The sequence below is a fragment of the Ochlerotatus camptorhynchus genome, unplaced genomic scaffold (assembly GCF_037179485.1).
Source record: "Ochlerotatus camptorhynchus isolate MF236.1 unplaced genomic scaffold, CSIRO-AGI_Acam_v1.1 ptg000314l, whole genome shotgun sequence".
Classification (NCBI taxonomy): domain Eukaryota; kingdom Metazoa; phylum Arthropoda; class Insecta; order Diptera; family Culicidae; genus Ochlerotatus; species Ochlerotatus camptorhynchus.
Window position 1 is genome coordinate 3837552 of NW_027040802.1, and position 19101 is coordinate 3856652.

At 39.9% G+C, this 19101-nt stretch overlaps 1 protein-coding gene across 1 annotated transcript; it reads left to right on the forward strand.

Annotated features, from left to right (window-relative positions):
- Positions 1-9210: 9210 nt before the first annotated feature.
- Positions 9211-10056, forward strand: LOC135707614 (uncharacterized). Its single transcript, XM_065229478.1, has one exon. It carries the CDS (start codon positions 9211-9213, stop codon positions 10054-10056), a length of 846 nt encoding a protein of 281 aa, XP_065085550.1.
- Positions 10057-19101: the final 9045 nt, after the last annotated feature.

The window sequence follows — 19101 nt, forward strand, 5'->3', positions numbered from 1 at the left end:
ATTCCCCAGAAAACCATTCCCCAGAAAAGTATGCCATGTATTAGATTGACTATTTTTGTTTATTATAGTGACTCCTGGAATCTTCTTTCGCATATATAAAAAGAATAGAAAAACTTCTTAATGGCGTTTTCCTTTCTTTGAAAATATAAGAAAAGGAAATAATTAATTCTTTAGAGATACGATAAAGTAGGGAATATTCCCTTCTTTTAATATATGAAAGAGAACATAATTAACTCGTTAAATATATGATAAAAAGGAAATATTCCCTTCTTTGATAATATAAGAAAAGGAAATAATTAATTCTTTGGATTTACAATAAAGAAGGGACCCAACAAACAATTCACAGTCACACATAAGAATACACATTGAATAAATGCTGTATAACAGTGTACAATGCTGAATAAAACAGGATGTCGAATTATGTGCTGAAAAAAGCTCGTTGAGATCGATATATGCGCCTTTATTCTGCCGTTTGCTCTGATATGATTAATTTACTTATTAAAAGCTTTATAAACGTTGACTGTCTTCCTGATTCAGAACCAGAAGTTTGATCTAATAACATACTGAATAAGTGTAATTTGCACATACAGTGACGCTTTAATTCGATTGTTTTAAATTGATTTAATAACATGCTTTATTATACGTCTAATAATTGTTTTCTAGCTCCATTATTAGATTCCATTGCATTGCGTAACAATATTGCTGAATAAAGGTGCATACAGTCAGCATAATAGCTCTTATGGGTCTGTTCATAAACTACGCAGACATTTTTTTGGGATTCTTGACCCCCCCCCCCCTCCCCCTGCGTAGACAATTGTCAATACAAATTTTTTTAAATTTGCATGGGCCGTGGATAATTCTCATACCCCCCCCCCCCCCCAACTGTGTACGTAGTTTATGAACAGTCCCTATACCACTATGCGTCCATGTTTTAATTGCATGCTTTGTAAATGCTTTACAAACGGCGTATTCATTCATTATTCCACAACACTGTTTCAGGCTAACAACAAAATGAAATTGGTAGCATAGTGGTTACCATTTCCCCTTGCCAAGCAGAAGGTCGCGAGTTCAATCCCAACCTCAAAACTTTTTTATTTATTTTCTACGCCTAATTAATTTAAATCATAAACATAGATCGTATCACTCACGACAACCAATTCATAGATCTATCGAAAAGAATAGTATCCTTTCCATCGAAATTAGAGAGATGGAGAGAGGTAAAGTTGGTCTCATGTTAAACAACTATGAAGGAATTAATCATTCTCACATCTCCTTGAATTAGCTAGAGTTACGGCTGGGAGTGCTGATAGGTTTTCAGATTCAAGCTTTTATTACTTATGTATGTATGTATGTATGTATGTATGTATGTATGTATGTATGTATGTATGTATGTATGTATGTATGTATGTATGTATGTATGTATGTATGTATGTATGTATGTATGTATGTATGTATGTATGTATGTATGTATGTATGTATGTATGTATGTATGTATGTATGTATGTTTTTTTTTTTTTTTTTTTTTTTTTTTTTTTTTTTGGCAAGGAGGAAACCTTCAAAAAGGCTATCGTGCCACCGCTTGACGACTGGGCGCACAGTCGCGGTGACACGGTGTGTGGGATTCTTACCGCACTAAAACCTCCTTAGACGCCTTGCCCTTTTCCCCCGGAACCACTTGTCGTATTACTTCGGAGGGGGCCGTGCATTACGCACCTCACTTTACCTCAGCTAATTGGCGCTTCCAGTTCGCTGATCGTCTCTCCAATTTGTGAGCCATTTATCTCCCAGCGTCACGTTCTACTCGGTTATCCCTGGTGGTGGATACAGCCTACTCTGACGGAGAGTTCTCCCGGCTTCGGCTTTCAGTTCGCACTTGTGTGAGCACATTACTACTTTCTAATTGGTCTTCCCGCCATTTTCGCTGCAGCGCTGACATGATCTGCGTTACTGCTCTGCTGACGGCGTTAAAGGTGCCCTCCTCTCGACACATTTCTTCGACGACATTCTCCGTGCTAAGGGCGAGCATATCCTCTCGCACATCATCAAATCTAGGACATTCGAAGACCACGTGCTCTGGTGATTCTTCCACATTCCCACACTCCGGACAGAAGGGTGACGTTGTGTGTCCGAACCGATGCAGGTACTTCCTGAAGCAGCCATGACCAGACAGGAACTGCGTCAAGTGGAAGTTGACTTCTCCATGCTTCCTGTTCACCCAGGTCGAAAGAGTCGGTATTAGCCTGTGTGTCCATCTACCGTTCTCTGCTGCATCCCACTCCTGCTGCCACTTAGCCATCGACTCCGTTCTCACCATTTTTCGTACTCCTCTGGTTTCTCTCGTCATATAGCACTCGTAGTCCTCCGCCAAGGTGATGCCGATTGGGATCATACCGGCGATAACGCATACTGCCTCCATCGAAATGGTTCTGTACGCACTCACGACTCGCATGGCCATGAGCCGGAACGTACTGCTCAATTTCCTTTGGTTCTGCTTCGTTTTCAGCGCTTCAATCCAGGCTGGACCTCCGTACCTTAGTATTGATGAGGAAACACTAGCCAGAAGACGTCTCTTGCTGCTGCTTGGACCAGAATTGTTCGGCATGATTCTGGCTATTGCGTTGATGACCTTCGTCGCCTTCTCGCAAGCATATTCGATGTGGCTATTAAAGTTTAGCCGGTCGTCGATCATCACTCCCAGATACTTAAGCATGCGCTTCGAAGCAATGGTGTGCTCTCCAACGGTAATCTCTGCCCGCTGCACTGCTTTGCAGTTACTGACCAACATCACTTCTGTTTTGTGGTGGGCTATCTGCAGCTTCGCTCCTTGCATCCAGTTACCAATCGTATCTATCGCCTCAGCCGCCAACATTTCCACTTCTTCCAGCGTCTCACCGGTTACCGTCAAGACGACATCGTCCGCAAAGCCAACGATCTCAACTCCTTTGGGCAGCTTGAGCGTCAGCACGCCATTGTACATTCCGTTCCACAGCGTAGGACCTAGAATGGAGCCTTGGGGAACCCCCGCCGTGATTCTAAGCGATTTCTGCCCCGTGTCTGTCACGTAGACAAGGACCCGGTTCTGGAAATAACTACTTAGAATCCTGCAGAGGTAGCCCGGAACCCTCATTCTATGGAGCGCCTTGGCGATGGCCTCCCAGCTGGCGCTATTGAATGCATTCTTGACATCGATCGTAATCACGGCGCAGTATCGATTTCCTCTCCGCTTCTGTTTGGAAGCTTTCTCGGCTCTGTCAATCACTGTCCGAATTGCATCCACCGTCGATCTCCCTTTCCGGAATCCAAACTGTCTCTCCGACAATCCGTGTTCACTCTCCGTGCATTTCGTCAGCCTGTTGAGGATGATCCTCTCTAAGAGCTTTCCTACAGTATCCAGCAAGCATATTGGCCTATACGATGCAGGATCCCCCGGCGGTTTTCCGGGCTTCTGCAACAGCACAAGCTTTTGTACCTTCCACCTATCAGGGAACTGACCATCGTCCAGACATTTCTGCAGCACCATCCTGAACATGTCCGGGAACGTCTGGATCGCCGCCTTCAACGCCACGTTGGGAATTCCATCCGGGCCGGGAGCTTTATTCGCTTTCAACCCTTTCGCTGCTGCTATGAGTTCCTCGTTGGAGACTTGTTCAACGTTGTCTTCATCTACCTCGCCATATGGTGTAGGTGGCCAGTTCGTTGGGTCATGCTGTGGGAAAAGTCCCTCCACGATGACTTTCAGCTTGTTGTGACACATTTCAACCGGCATCGTTGGGCCTCTGATCTTCGCCATCGCAACTCGGTATGCGTTGCCCCAGGGGTTGGCATCGGCATCGCGGCACAACTCCTTGAAACTATTTGACTTGCTCAGCTTTATCTTTCGTTTCAGTGCAGCCCTGGCCTCTCGGAACACCACCCTGCGCTCCTCTCTGTCTGCTTCTGTTCTTGCTCTCTGAGCACGCCTTCTGGCTAGAAGACAAGTAGCACGGAGGGTGCTAATTTCCTCGTTCCACCAGTAGGCTGGACGCCGCCTGTTCGTTGGCTCCAGTTTTCTCGGCATAGTTGTGTCACATGCCCTTGCTAATAATTCGGTCAACTCGTTCGCACTTAGGCCCGGGACGCTGTTGTCTACCCTTAGAGCTTCGATGAAGAGATCCTTATTGAATGCCTTCGTCTTCCACTTCCGCTCGCTTACTTTCGTCCTCCGCATTTCCACCGGTGTTCGTTCGCCGATACTGTACCGGATCGCCTGATGGTCACTATGGGTGTACTCCTCGCACACTGTCCAGTTCATATTTGCCATTAGCGACGTACTGCAGAAAGTAACGTCGATAATGGATTCCCTACCATCTTTGCGGAAGGTGCTGATGGTTCCTTCGTTGGCCAGACTGACGTTCAACTTTGCCAGAGCTTCCAGCAGGCTATACCCTCTTGCGTTGGTACATCTGCTCCCCCAATCCACTGCCCAAGCATTGAAGTCTCCTGCGATGACGACTGGTCTCCGTCCAATGAGCTCTTCGGTGAGCCCATCTAGCATCTGGTGGAACTGCTCAATTGTCCATCTCGGGGGTGCGTAGCAACTACATACAAAGATTCCATTGATTTTGGCGATCACGAAACCTTCATATGAGCTTGCCACCACTTGTTGTATGGGATACCTGCCCATGACTTGTATGGCCGCCATTCCTGCTCTATCCGCCACCCAGTTACCATTATCGAGAGGGACTCGGTATGGCTCTGCAATGATTGCAACGTCGCACTTTGTTTACGTTGTTGACTGCCACAACAGTTGCTGTGCTGTGTTACAATGATTGAGATTTATTTGGGTTACCTTCATTATTGCTGGCCCACCATCGCCTTCTTGAACTCAGGGCACCTGAAACTTCCCGTCACATGGCCATTTCCGTCCTCCTTTTTGCAGAGCATGCACCTCGGTTGCTTTGTACAGTCTTTTGCAACGTGCCCCTTCTCTCCGCATTTCCTGCACAGATCAGATCTGTCAGGGCCTTTGCAGTGTCTCGCCTGGTGACCGAAGCCCATGCATTTGTAGCATCTCTCCATTTTCTTAGATACCCGAGGAATAGCTTTCAACGGGCACACTGACCACCCAACCTTGATTCGGCCAGTCTTCAGCAGCTCGTTAGCTGCGTCCGAAGAAAGTCGTATGTATGTATGTATGTATGTATGTATGTATGTATGTATGTATGTATGTATGTATGTATGTATGTATGTATGTATGTATGTATGTATGTATGTATGTATGTATGTATGTATGTATGTATGTATGTATGTATGTATGTATGTATGTATGTATGTATGTATGTATGTATGTATGTATGTATGTATGTATGTATGTATGTATGTATGTATGTATGTATGTATGTATGTATGTATGTATGTATGTATGTATGTATGTATGTATGTATGTATGTATGTATGTATGTATGTATGTATGTATGTATGTATGTATGTATGTATGTATGTATGTATGTATGTATGTATGTATGTATGTATGTATGTATGTATGTATGTATGTATGTATGTATGTATGTATGTATGTATGTATGTATGTATGTATGTATGTATGTATGTATGTATGTATGTATGTATGTATGTATGTATGTATGTATGTATGTATGTATGTATGTATGTATGTATGTATGTATGTATGTATGTATGTATGTATGTATGTATGTATGTATGTATGTATGTATGTATGTATGTATGTATGTATGTATGTATGTATGTATGTATGTATGTATGTATGTATGTATGTATGTATGTATGTATGTATGTATGTATGTATGTATGTATGTATGTATGTATGTATGTATGTATGTATGTATGTATGTATGTATGTATGTATGTATGTATGTATGTATGTATGTATGTATGTATGTATGTATGTATGTATGTATGTATGTATGTATGTATGTATGTATGTATGTATGTATGTATGTATGTATGTATGTATGTATGTATGTATGTATGTATGTATGTATGTATGTATGTATGTATGTATGTATGTATGTATGTATGTATGTATGTATGTATGTATGTATGTATGTATGTATGTATGTATGTATGTATGTATGTATGTATGTATGTATGTATGTATGTATGTATGTATGTATGTATGTATGTATGTATGTATGTATGTATGTATGTATGTATGAAGAAGCTATCCAAATGGAAGAACAGTTCAAAGTGTTGGTTCATCAGACGGGGGCAGTGAAAGGGATGCTCACTCGTGTGAAGAATTCGTTAGTGCTCGATGAAGATGAGCCGAACCCGAACATTAGCAATGTGCATTTCCTTCGACTGCACTTGAAGACAGTGGAAACTTGCTATAGCGAGTACAATGACTTGCAAAACAAAATTTACGCACTAACCCTCTCTGATGAACGAAGAGCCGAGCAAGAAGATCGGTACATCGATTTCGAATCGTTGCATAACGATTTGGTAATTCGCTTGAATATGCTACTGGAGGCAGCAACGAACGATGCTGCAAAACCGTTGATGCCAGTAGTCGGTTCTTCAATTGTTATGCCAGCCCAGCCCTATTTGCCTCCTCTCCAAGCGCCTCTACCAACTTTCGATGGATCCTATGAGAAGTGGTTTTCGTTCAAATCGATGTTCACTACTATTATGAATCGATATCAGCAGGAGGAACCAGCAATCAAGCTGTTTCACCTGCGAAATGCTCTCGTGGGATCGGCGGCGAGTATCATCGATCAAGATATCGTGAATAATAACGATTACGCAGCCGCGTGGAAGTTTCTCACTGAAAGATACGAGGATAAACGTCTGATCATGGACAAGCATATTGAGGCGCTGAATAATCTTTCGAAAGTCACCAAGGAAAATTCTACTAATATGCGAAAGTTGATTGATACCTGCACCAAGAATGTGGAGGCACTCAAGAATCTGGTGCTACCAGCTTGGAGAGCAAATGCTGCTTCACCAGATCTCGTCGAAGTTGGACAAGGGCACTAGGGTGGCTTCCCGAGCAAAGTTAGAGATCAAATTGAAATCAGAATTTGCTGTTATGATGTAACTTACTTTGAATACTCCATTTGATCTCATTTTGGTTGACTTAACGGTTAACACATCAAAAATGAGAGCAAAATTTTACACTGTTGAAGCAAACGGAAAACTAATCCTGCTTTCAATGAAATCAATTTGATTACTGATTTTGCATTCATAATGTTTGACTGAATACGGGCCTGGTGTAAATGGTTAGCATCCAAGCTTCTCACGCTGAAAGACTTGAGCTCAAATGTCACCTCGGGTTGGTTGCGAATGACCTAAAATTAACACAAAACAATTAAACAATAATCGTTAGTTCAACGACAGATAAGCTTAACTTAAATCTTAAACAAGACGTTAACAGCAGAACTTCAAGTTAAGTTGCTTTCATTTAAAATGTCTTGACTGCATAATGAAAGCACAATATGATATCAGACTAATGTCGTGACAATTGAAATCAAAATGAGTATTCATTATGATAGGAACTGCAATCTTTAATATCAATTTGCTTTCATTTTGTTAACCGACTTTGCTCGGGTTGGGAAGGTCGGCAGAAAAACCCGAGCAAAGTCTGAGATCAAATTGAAATCTAAATTTGATGTTGTGATTTTGCTGATAATGATTGCTCAGGTTGCTGTCGTTTTGGTCGTTTTAACGGTTAAAATATCAAAATTGAGAGCAAAAAAATCTTCCTGTGACATCACATTGAAAACTATTTCTGCTATCAGTGAGAGCAAACTAAAAACTCAATTTGATATCAATTGTTCCTGTTGATAACAAAACAAGTATTCAATTTGATGTTATGCTAAGGCAATGAAAACAAACCCGCAACAACATATTTTTGAAGAGCAAATGTACAGCAAAATGAAAACAAAATTTGTCAATTGCATAATCTGATATCAAATTAGGATTTCAGTTTGATGTTGATATCAAAATTTGATTTCAATTTGCTGTCATTTTGATGCTGGACTTTGCTCGGGAAGGGTGTATACTCGAACTACGAAGCGACGATCGAGTTTCTGCAAGAGCAGTTCAGGATTATGGAGAAGATTGACATCAACACGAAGCCGTTAGTGGAAAGTGCAAAAGTGAAACCAGTGAACAAATGCCACACACTAGTGGCTACGAATGTACACAAACATGTGTGTGTGATGTGCAAGAACAATCACGAACTCTGGAAGTGTGACAAGTTTAAAGAACTGAATGTGAGTGAAAAATACAGTTCCTTGAAAAAGTGGGGATCTTGCTTTAATTGCTTACAAAGGGGGCATCGTACGAGTGGGTGCTCTTCATCGCACAATTGTCGCGATTGTGGCAAACGTCATCACACATTGCTACACAGTGAAAGTGTTCCGAACCGCGTACCGGTGGAATCGACAACAAACGTGAACGATGAATCGAAAGCAGCACCGAGCTCCAGTAAGAAACCAGATACTGTTCAACTAGAATCTGTTACCACCTTGTGTGTCAACGCAGCTATCCCTTCAAAACAGACGCTTCTTTCTACCGCTGTGGTAATGGTCAATGGTGGCAGCAGTGCACATTATCCCTGCCGAGTGTTGTTGGATTCGGCCTCACAGCTACATTTCGTTACTGAACGTTTTGCGAATCTGCTGTCGCAGCAGAAGCAACCCATTGATTACTTGGTTAGCGGATTAAACGGTTCCAATATTCGCCTTCGGAACATGATTCGCACCACAGTGAAATCTCGTAATGGAGCATTTGCACCCGTGCTGTAGTTTTTGATAGCACCACGAATCACCAGTGACGTTCCGGTGAAATCTTTCGATGTCTCGAATTGGCCAATGCCTGAGGGAATCGAGTTGGCCGATCCAGTATTCAACAAACGAGGACGCATCGATATGCTAATCGGTGCTGAAATCTTTTGGGACCTAGTCCAGAATGACCGAATTCGTCTCGCACCAAATTTTCCAGTGTTTACGAAGACTGAATTTGGATGGATAGCTGGAGGAGTTCTTGCCAAGCAAAGTCCAGTTATTGCTCGTTCACTCTGCCTGATCGCTGGAGATGAGCGACTCGAAGACATATTGAAAAACTTCTACCGCTTGGAAGCTTGCGAAATCCGGCCAGGACTGCTTGGAGCATGTGCGAAACAAGGATGGAAGATACTTCGTTCGACACCCATTCAATGACAAGAAAAACGAATTGGGTGATTCCCGGGAGATGGCAACTCGAAGGTTCCTGAACCTTGAACGGCGGCTCGATAAGCAACCAGAGCTGAAACAACAGTATTGTGATTTTATCGATGAATACGAACGGCTTGGCCACCTGCGAGTGGTTGAGATTGACAAAACTGAGAAACCGGGGTCTGTGTTCTACTTGCCGCATCATTGCATATTGAAACCGACGAGTACGACAACAAAGTTGAGAGTTGTATTTGACGATGCGCTAGAAATAGGACCAGTAGTTCAACGTGATTTGGTATCCATTTTGGTGAATTTCCGTGGATTCCGATATGTTTTCACGGTCGACGTCCCGATGATGTTTCGGCAAATCGGCGTTCTGCGTGCCGATAGGAAGTATCAGCTGTTTCTGTATAGAAAGCAGCGTGATGAATTATTGACTGTAAGGGAGCTTCAGACTGTGACTTACGGGTTGACATCGTCTCCGTTCCAAGCTACGATGGTGTTGAACCAGATTGCGGAAGACTATCAAAAAGATTTCCCCGAAGCAGCGCGTGCGATCAAGAAGGGCGCTGATATTTTGGCGGGAGCGGATTCAGTACCGGAAGTTTGCAAGCTACAGCAGGATGTTAATTATATTCTAGCTAAAGGCTGTTTTGGAGTGCACAAATGGTGTTCGAATGCCGAAGAAATTATGAATTGCATTCCTGAAGAGCTTCGAGGAGTCACTTTCGAAGTTATCGGAGACAACTCGAACGCTGTTGTAAAGACTTTGGGCGTAGTGTGGAACCCAAGAAAGGATTGGTTTTCGTATTGCGTTACTGAAGGCGATCCGGGAGCTTCTACTAGAAGAAAGATTCTGAGCGAGGTGGCAAAAATATTTTAACCGGTCGGACTGATTGGACCCGTAATTACGACGGCCAAGCTGATACTGCGAGAGGTTTCAATGCTGCAGACAGATTGGGATAACCCGGTCCCACAGGATTTGCTCCAAATTTGGCGTTCTTTCCGGAACGAGCTTGTGCAGCTGAACGAGTTGCAAGTTCCTAGATGGATTTCATCAGACGATGCGTTGAAAGTGGAATTGCATGGCTTTTCCGATGCGTCAGATCAAGCCTACGGGGCTTGTGTGTACACACGTGTGATTCATCCCCACGCAGTGGCTACGATGTACTTGATATCCAGCAAATCACGAATTCTACCTCGAAAGTTCGGAAAAAACTAAGACCATCACGACGCCTCGCGGTGAACTTCTTGCAGCTGTACTGTTGTCAAGGCTGACCGATAAGGTTTTGCATGCCATCGACCTACACATTGAATCTGTGAACCTCTGGACTGATTCGAAGATTGTGTATTGCTGGATTAAGAAACCGCTGCAAAGTCTACAGATCTGCGTCTCCAATAGGGTTTCGGAGATACAGAAGCTTCCAGTGGCGTTACATTTCAACAAACGAGAATCCTGCCGATTTCATATCTCGCGGGCAGCGTCCCCGAGAAATGAACAAGAATGAGATTTGGTGGAAGGGACCACCGATGCTGAGAACAATATCCGTTGAAGCTGCAGAGGAACCAGAACTTCCGGACAAAGAGTTACCAGAATTGTGCTCCGGAGTTAGTCTAGTTGTCACAGCCGCAACACAGAAACGAATCAAGATTTTTGAAAGATTGAGTAGTTTTGAAAAAATGCTACAATCCATGGCCTACGTTGTTAGGTTTGCTAACTACATCATTTCGAAACGAAAGATAATAGTAAAGGGGCCACTGAATTCATCAGAAAGGGCACACGCTGTTAAATTGGTTGTGCGATTGGTCCAGCAAGAAACTTTTCAACCGGAGATTCGAGCTTTGAAGGAGGATAGCAAGTTTAAGCATCGTCTATGCGGTCTCAAGGCGTTCCTAGATCCAGTCGAAGGAATTCTGAGAGTGGGAGGACGAATTAAGCACGCTTTCATTCCGTATGACAGTCGTTATCAAATGTTACTTCCGGCGAAGCATCAGGTTACGGAAGCACTCGCGAGAAATCGAATTAACCTCCACATTGGACAAAAGGATCTTCTAGCGATCATCCGACAACAGTTCTGGCCGCTGAATGTCAAGGCTACGATTCGGAAGATAATTCGAAACTGCACTACGTGCTTTAAGGCCAGTCCTATGAAGACAGTACAACTGATGGGTGACCTACCTTCTTATCGCGTACGATCTGCACCAGCCTTTGCGAACACTGGTGTTGACTTTGCTGGACCGTTTCTACTCAAATCTACGTCTGTGGGACGGAAGCCGTTGATCTCTAAGTCTTACATTTGCTTGTTTGTGTGTAAGCTTACTCGTGCTATACACATCGAACTCGTCTCTGATTTGACGACAGAAGCCTTCCTCGCCGCACTTCGGCGGTCCACCAGCCGGCGGGGAGTTCCTTGCAAAATGTATTCGGATAACGCGACAAATTTCCAGGGTGCACAAAACGAGCTCCAGAGACTTGCAGAGATGTTTAAGAACCAGCAGGAGGCTCGGAAAATCGCTGAATTCTGCACCAGGCGAGGGTTTTAATGGTCATTCATACCACCACGAAGCCCCCACTTCGGTGGGATTTGGGAGGCGGGGGTGAAACAAGTAAAGTTCCACCTCACACGAATTGTTGGAGATCGAAAGTTGTCCTACGAGGAGCTTTATACCACTCTGACTCAGGTTGAAGCTGTCCTGAATTCGCGGCCACTTGCACCGTGCTCAGATGATCCGAGCGACTTTACCGCAATCACACCGGCCCATTTCCTGATTGGGCGAGAAATGCAAGCCGTCGCTGAGCCGTCGTATCTGAATCTCCGTGAATCTACACTATCCCGCTGGCAGCTTGTCCAAACCATGTTGCAGCACTTCTGGAAGCGATGGACAGCAGAATGTTTGCCAGAACTGCAGAATAGATCGAAATGGTTGAAGCATAAAAGCATTCCGTTAGGCGCTCTTGTACTCGTCGTGGTAACACACATACAAACACATGTATTTTTTCTTATTTTGCTTTTATTTCGAGAGTTGTTTTTGACGTTACAGTGAATCGGACGCGTTTCTTTTAAGGTCCGAAAAAAGTAGCTTTCTCGAAGAAATTTACAGTCCACTTTACCAAATAGAAGAGACAACGATAAAGAAGGGAATATTCCCTTCTTTGAATATATAGAAGAGAAAATACTTAATTCTTTGGATGTATGATAAAGAAGGGAATATTCCCTTCTTCGAAAATATAAGAAAAGGAAATAATTAATTCTTTGGATAATCGATAAAGATGGGAATATTCCCTTCTTTTAATATATGAAAGAGAACATGATTAATTCGTTAAATACAGTATGCACAAAAAGTTCATCCACCCCCTACCAATTTACAATTTTTTTGTTTTTCTGGTGAAAATCAGTTTAATTTTATGAGTGTTCCTCCATGATTTATCAATTTATGTTTATTTATCACATTGCCATTGAAAATACGGCGTTTATATCTTTTCTTGAGTCCTGGGCCCACTTCAATCTTTTTTTAAATTTTTTTGCGGACAACCATGGCTTCTTAAGAGCTACTTTGCCCTTAAGAATTTTCTTATGAAGACGATTTCGTACGGATTGTGATATCAGTTGAATGGAAAACTCGCTTTCAATCTGTTTCGCAATTTTCGGAGCTGATAGTCCCCGGTCCAGCTCCGCCTTCTTCACGATAGCTCTGTCAATTCGGTCAATTGTCTTTGAAGGACGCCCCGATCGCATAGCTGGCGAGATCTGTGACATCTGTACAATTCTAGCGACCGTATCTTTGTGAAGCTGGACAATATCAGTAATATCACGGTAGCTTTTGCCAGTTTTGTGATGTTCAATAATCAAATTTGGGATACTGATCGAAATTTGGTCTTTTTTGGGCATTTTGAAACAAATAACTTCCAATTTTGAACACAAAACTGAAATTTTGAGCACGAAAACTTCAAGAGCACTAAATGACAGATAGGCACAATATTTACATTCGATAAAGTTGCAGAATACACACTAAAACTCTGTAAAACACACTTAAATCATAGTATCCGTTTGGGGGTGGATTAACCTTTTTTTTCGTAATTTTTCACCATTTTTCATAATTTATCACATGAAATATCAAGAAAAGATATAAACGCCGTATTTTCAATAGCAATGTGATAAATAAACATAAATTGATAAATCATGGAAGAACACTTATAAAATTAAACTGATTTTCACCAGAAAAACAAAAACAATTGTAAATAATATTCCCTTCTTTGAAAATATAAGAAAAGGACATAATTAATTCTTTGGATAAACGATAAAGAAGGGAATATACCCTTCTTTATTTATTTATTTATTTATTTATTTATTTATTTATTTCGTCAACCAACGTAGACTAGTACAACTAATACAGTTTTGTTTTCTTAAATATATATTTATATAAAAAAAGTAGTGTCAGCTTTCTTGTCTTTTCTTTTATGAGTTGTTATTTTTTATGGAATAAAAATATTGCTTTAGTTTATGCCGAGACATTGTAAAGTCAATGGTTTCGCAGTGTTTATTGTAAGAGGCCATCATGCGGTTTAATGGCCCATATTTTGCATAATTTGTGCGATGATGTTTTATGGCAAATAAATTTCGATTTCGGAGTTGCCGAGTGGGTGCATGGAAATTTAATTTTGATAAAAGTTCTGTTGAGTCAATTCGCTGCGAAACGATATCATTTATAAATGAAACCATTGCATATTCACGACGCTCTTTTAATGTTTGTATGTTTATAAGCATGCAGCGTGCTTCATATGATGGAAGAGGAAATGAAGTCCAACCTAATTTACGAAGAGCGTATAATAGAAATTGTTTTTGTACTTATTCTAATCTTTCTTCGTGCGTGATTAAAAATGGAGACCATACAATGCTGCAATATTCCAGTATTGACCTCACATAGGCAATATATAGTGTTTTAATTGTGTAAGGGTCCTGAAAGTTATAGCAAAAGCTCTTGATAAAGCCTAGCATGTTATTTGCCCTGTGAATAATTGTATTGTAATGGTCTATGAAAGTTAGCTTAGAGTCTAAGATAATTCCTAAATCCCTAACTCTTTCACATTTATCTACAGTTTGATTTCCTAATGCAATTGAAATGTTTGAAGTTGTTCTTTTTCTACTAAATGATATTAAGTTACATTTTTTTACATTCAATTCTAGTAGATTTTTTTTGCACCATATGTAGAATATGTGTATTTCATTACGGAATATATTGATGTCTTCTTCATTCATTCTTTGAATATATAAAAGAGAAGATAATTAATTCTTTGGATTTATCATAAAGAAGGGAATATTCCCTTCTTTTAATATATAAGGAAAATATATAATCAATAGCTTTTCGCAAGGGATTCGGGGTAATGACCATTTGGAATAATAACGAGTGGAATAATGTTATAAATTTGTAATCGGTACCACCACGTTCCATGCACCGATTTTTAAATCCATCACGAGAAATTCTTCAACTCAGGTCGAACAATTCTTCGATAAGGTTTAACAGTTTCTGACTGGTTGAATTGGATTGCATAATAGACCCTTTCACTTATTAAATGATGAACGAAGTGCTCGAAAACTTGAAGCTTGTCAATTTATAAAGAGCTAAAAAATTGTTTGGAATTGATAAATACATAGTTCCATAAAATTAAACATAGTAAACACAAAGTAAACATTATCAATAATAAAAAAAGAAAAGTGAAAATGACTAATTTCATCATCTTTTCTGGGGAATGCACAGTGGTCCAGAATGCAGATTTAGGTGGAATGATATGTTTTGAGCCTGAAATTGAAACTTTAGACTAAAAGTCTCTTCTACAAAGTTGTTCCTTATAGTTAGGCCCTCATTTTTAAGACAATGAATTCTAGGGTGGTTCCTATTATCATTAAAATCAAGAATCTAACTTTTTTGTTTGAACAAATTAAGGTATACATTCTTCGGCAAAGTTATAGCTGAGCTAATTTCAAGCAACTTAGTTGAAAATAACTTTTTTGTATCTCTTAAATCGGCCGATTTAGAGCTATTTTCTTGAATTGAGTTAGGGTGACTCTTAAAAAAACAGTTTTTTGCTCTATTTTTCTTATTTCGAATTCCTCAGCCAAGGTGTCTTCGAATAACTTTTAGATCTTAAGAAGGCAAAAATTTTTGCTGCACAAAGCTTGTCAATATCTTTCGCTGATCAAGAGTTATTGACGTTTGTATACTAGAAATATGCACTTTTCAAATGTTGATATCTCTGGTTGGAGCAAACAAAAAATAAGTTTTTTGCAGCATTTGAAAGGGAGTATATTATTCTCAATAATATGAAAAAAATGGAGGTATGTTATTTTTTAAACTCGTATAAAATCAATTTGAATTTATTCATATTTTTTACTATATTTGAGTATATCTTTTTTATTAGAAGAGATACAGGCAACAAATTCAGCTATAAAACATTCGTCTTAAAGAGTTTTAAAAGTCTCTAGAAGATGACTTTCATGATAAATTTCAAATAAAAAAGTTATTGGCAAAAGATGGATTTCATAGGACCACTCTAATGACAAATTTATATAAAATGTGCTAGTACATTTGTTTCAATATTTGGACATTTAGAGTCTTCGAAGAAGTTTTTGTTCTTAAAAATTCCCTTCTTTTGGTGTTTGCAAACGTCAGGGTGGTCCTCAAATTAGGGAATTTGTAAAACTAACTCTTTTCTTTTACAAAATATAAACATGTGTTGTTGAAAAAAGTTGTAGATAAGTTACTTGCAAGCAACTTTGTCCTAGAAAATTCTCATTTTAGAGTAATTTTTCGGAGTTGACTTAGGGTGTTCCTGGAAAAAATAGTTTTTTGGCAATAACTTTTTTATTTGATAATTCTCATGAAAGTTATCTTCTAGAGACTTTTAAAACTCTTTAAGACAATTTTTTATAGCTGGATTTGTTGCCTGTATCTCTTCTAATAAAAAAGATATACTCAATTATTGTAAAAAATATGAATAAATTCAAATTGATTTTAAACGAGTTAAGAAAATAACATACCTCTAATTTTTTCACATTATTGAGAATAACATACGCCCTTTCAAATGCTGCAAAAAAACTTTTTTTTTGTTTGCCCCAACCAGAAATATTAACATTTGAAAAGTGCATATTTTTAGTATACAAACGTCAATAACTCTTGATCGGCGAAAGATATTGACAAGCTTTGTGCAGCAAAAATTTGCGCCTTCTTAAGATCTAAAAGTTATTTGAAGACACCTTTGCGGAGAAATTCGAAATAAGGAAAATAGACAAAAAAAAAATGTTTTTTAAGAGCCACCCTAACTCAATTCAAGAAAATAGCTCTAAATCGGCCAATTTAAGAGACACAAAAAAGTTATTTTCAACTAAGTTGCTTGAAATTAGCTCAGCTATAACTTTGCCCAAGAATGTATACCTTAATTTATTCAAACAAAAAAGTTAGATTTTTGATTTTAATGATAATAGGAACCACCCTAGAATTCATTGTCATAAAAATGAGGGCCTAACTATAAGGAACAACTTTTTAGAAGAGACTTTTAGTCTAAAGTTTCAATTTCATGCTCAAAACATATCATTCCACCTAAATCTGCATTCTGTACCACTGTGGAATGGTGCATTCTGGGGAATGGTTTTCTGAGGAATAGTTTTCTGGGGAATGTTATAGAACCGTTTTTTTTAATCAATAGTGGGGTAAGATAGATGGGTCACCCAATGTAGCCAGTGCTGGTTTGAAATAGCAAAATATCATTGGGATTGCATTGGACCTCAGTGCCGTATTAACGGTAGGGCGATGGTGGGCTAAAACCTGGCTAAATTTGGAGGGAGCTCCGGCTTAGAGACATCAAACATAATATATGTGAAAATCTTGGATTTCTACTCTTTGGGGTTGGATCAACCAAGAGGAAGGAGAACTACCGAGTAAGTTAAAATAAGATATTGGTAATTGGTTTCTTACTGCTCTTGAACCACTCACGTTGATAGAGTTTGTGAACGGCATTCAACTGAATTCTGTAATGTTTACGTTTGCTTAAGTTTCGTACTAGTTTGTCCAATGTACTAACACTAGAAAATCATCTCGTGCAGATGAATTGTAGGGTTGGATGATGAGTATCCTTCAATTTTGCATAAAAAATCTTATATTTTTGAAAACTGCACATACGTACCTGTACCTGTGTCTTCCTTTGCCTGGCTACCGCACACCCGACCAGAAGGGAAAAACAAATTTATTACAGCTTGTGTTATTTTGTTTCACTATAATTTGTAGCACAGCTTTTTTTTCCTTAGAAAGCTTATAAAAAACAGTAACGCTTACCACTACACCACCGGCGCTGGCTTCATAAAATATCATATTTTGTTTTTAATTATATTTTTTAGAAATATCAAAATAATATCAAAATATGAAGAGATGTTATGCCTCAGAACATCCCGGCGGCGCCGACTGGAATTGAACCCAGGCGTGCAGGGGTGAGAGGTTATCACGCTTACCCTTACACCACCGGCGCCGTTATGTAACACAGCTTGTTACACTTAAGATCCCGGATGTAATTAAAATATAAAAAAATGTAACAAAAATATATCTTGCTATGTTACTTTCATAACAAAAACATAACATATTTTTCAACACAATTTTATTTATTTTTTATTAACAAAGTTAATAAAAGGCCTCAACCCTAGCGACTGCTGGTGTATCTCCTTGATACAGTCTATGTTCTTCTAACCCATCTGAAAAGAAAATTCAGTTCATTTATTATTTATATTCATATATTGCCTTCAGCATACGAAACTTTTTCCGGTTGCAATGGAATATTCGTTTATGGTTCATTTGCTTGATCCGTTTGTCCTCCATGAGGATTGTTGGAACTTCGACAGGTTATCGTTCGGCGACGGAATCAGTCAGGCCACAAGTTATGCATTAATAATTTAACATAATCGCTGCTTGACGCTTCCGATTTTTTTAGCTTTTCCTGTCCAGAAAACCTTTTGTTTCGGTGAACACCGCTTCTTGCAGCTTTCCCATTAATTTCAAATTCAAAGAATCAGTCAATCGCAGGCAACGCATGTTACTCTCCTCTAATTTGGACTTGAGTTTTATGGATTGGGTGGTCAGCATCTAATTTTATTCGGTCAACACCATCGGGTAGGGGAAATTCTCCCCCTTGCCGAAGATGTTGTTGGCTTGCGTGTCGTGAAATTATAGTCCGTTTCCAAATGTTACGTAAAAATTGAAACCGGAGATACTATCTCCTGACTTAAAACCTCTTTTGAAGTAAAAAGAAGAAGACAAACTTACCATTCGAATCGGTTGTTCCTGGTTGCACAGGTGGAACTGAGGAACGCTTATCGGAAGCGGATGCTGGTTCAGAATCAGATGTCTTTTCAATACCTGCTTCTAGAGATCCAGACGCTGGTTCTCCCAAGATGAAAAGAGGTTTTCCTGAGCCTGTCCTTTGCTAGACTGAGACGACGAACCAGGGATGGCATCATCTGTCTTCTGGGATGACGTAGTTTTCGATCCTTCTTGCCATCGCGTGGCAAAGTGGTGTCATCTTCCGACAAAATGTCCATTTTGCCGTACTAGTGGGAGCGTAAAACGCTCTACCACTGAAACGATAATCAAAATTACTCGGACACAATACACGGAAAAAAACTACAAACACAGAAACACAAACTTAAAATCTAACTGATGGGCGAAAGAAAGAAACAAGAACAACAACTTATCTGATAATCCTATACTACTACCACCGACAAACCGACATGACTGTCTATAGCAAAAACAATAAAATTTCTAACCAAAGCACACTACTGACATCTGGCTCCGAGTTCGCTGGCTTTGAAGAGATTATATTTCCTCGAACAGCGTTTAGTTCGAGATCCGTGCCTACGTGACCAGTACGTGCAATTCATCAGAGAAT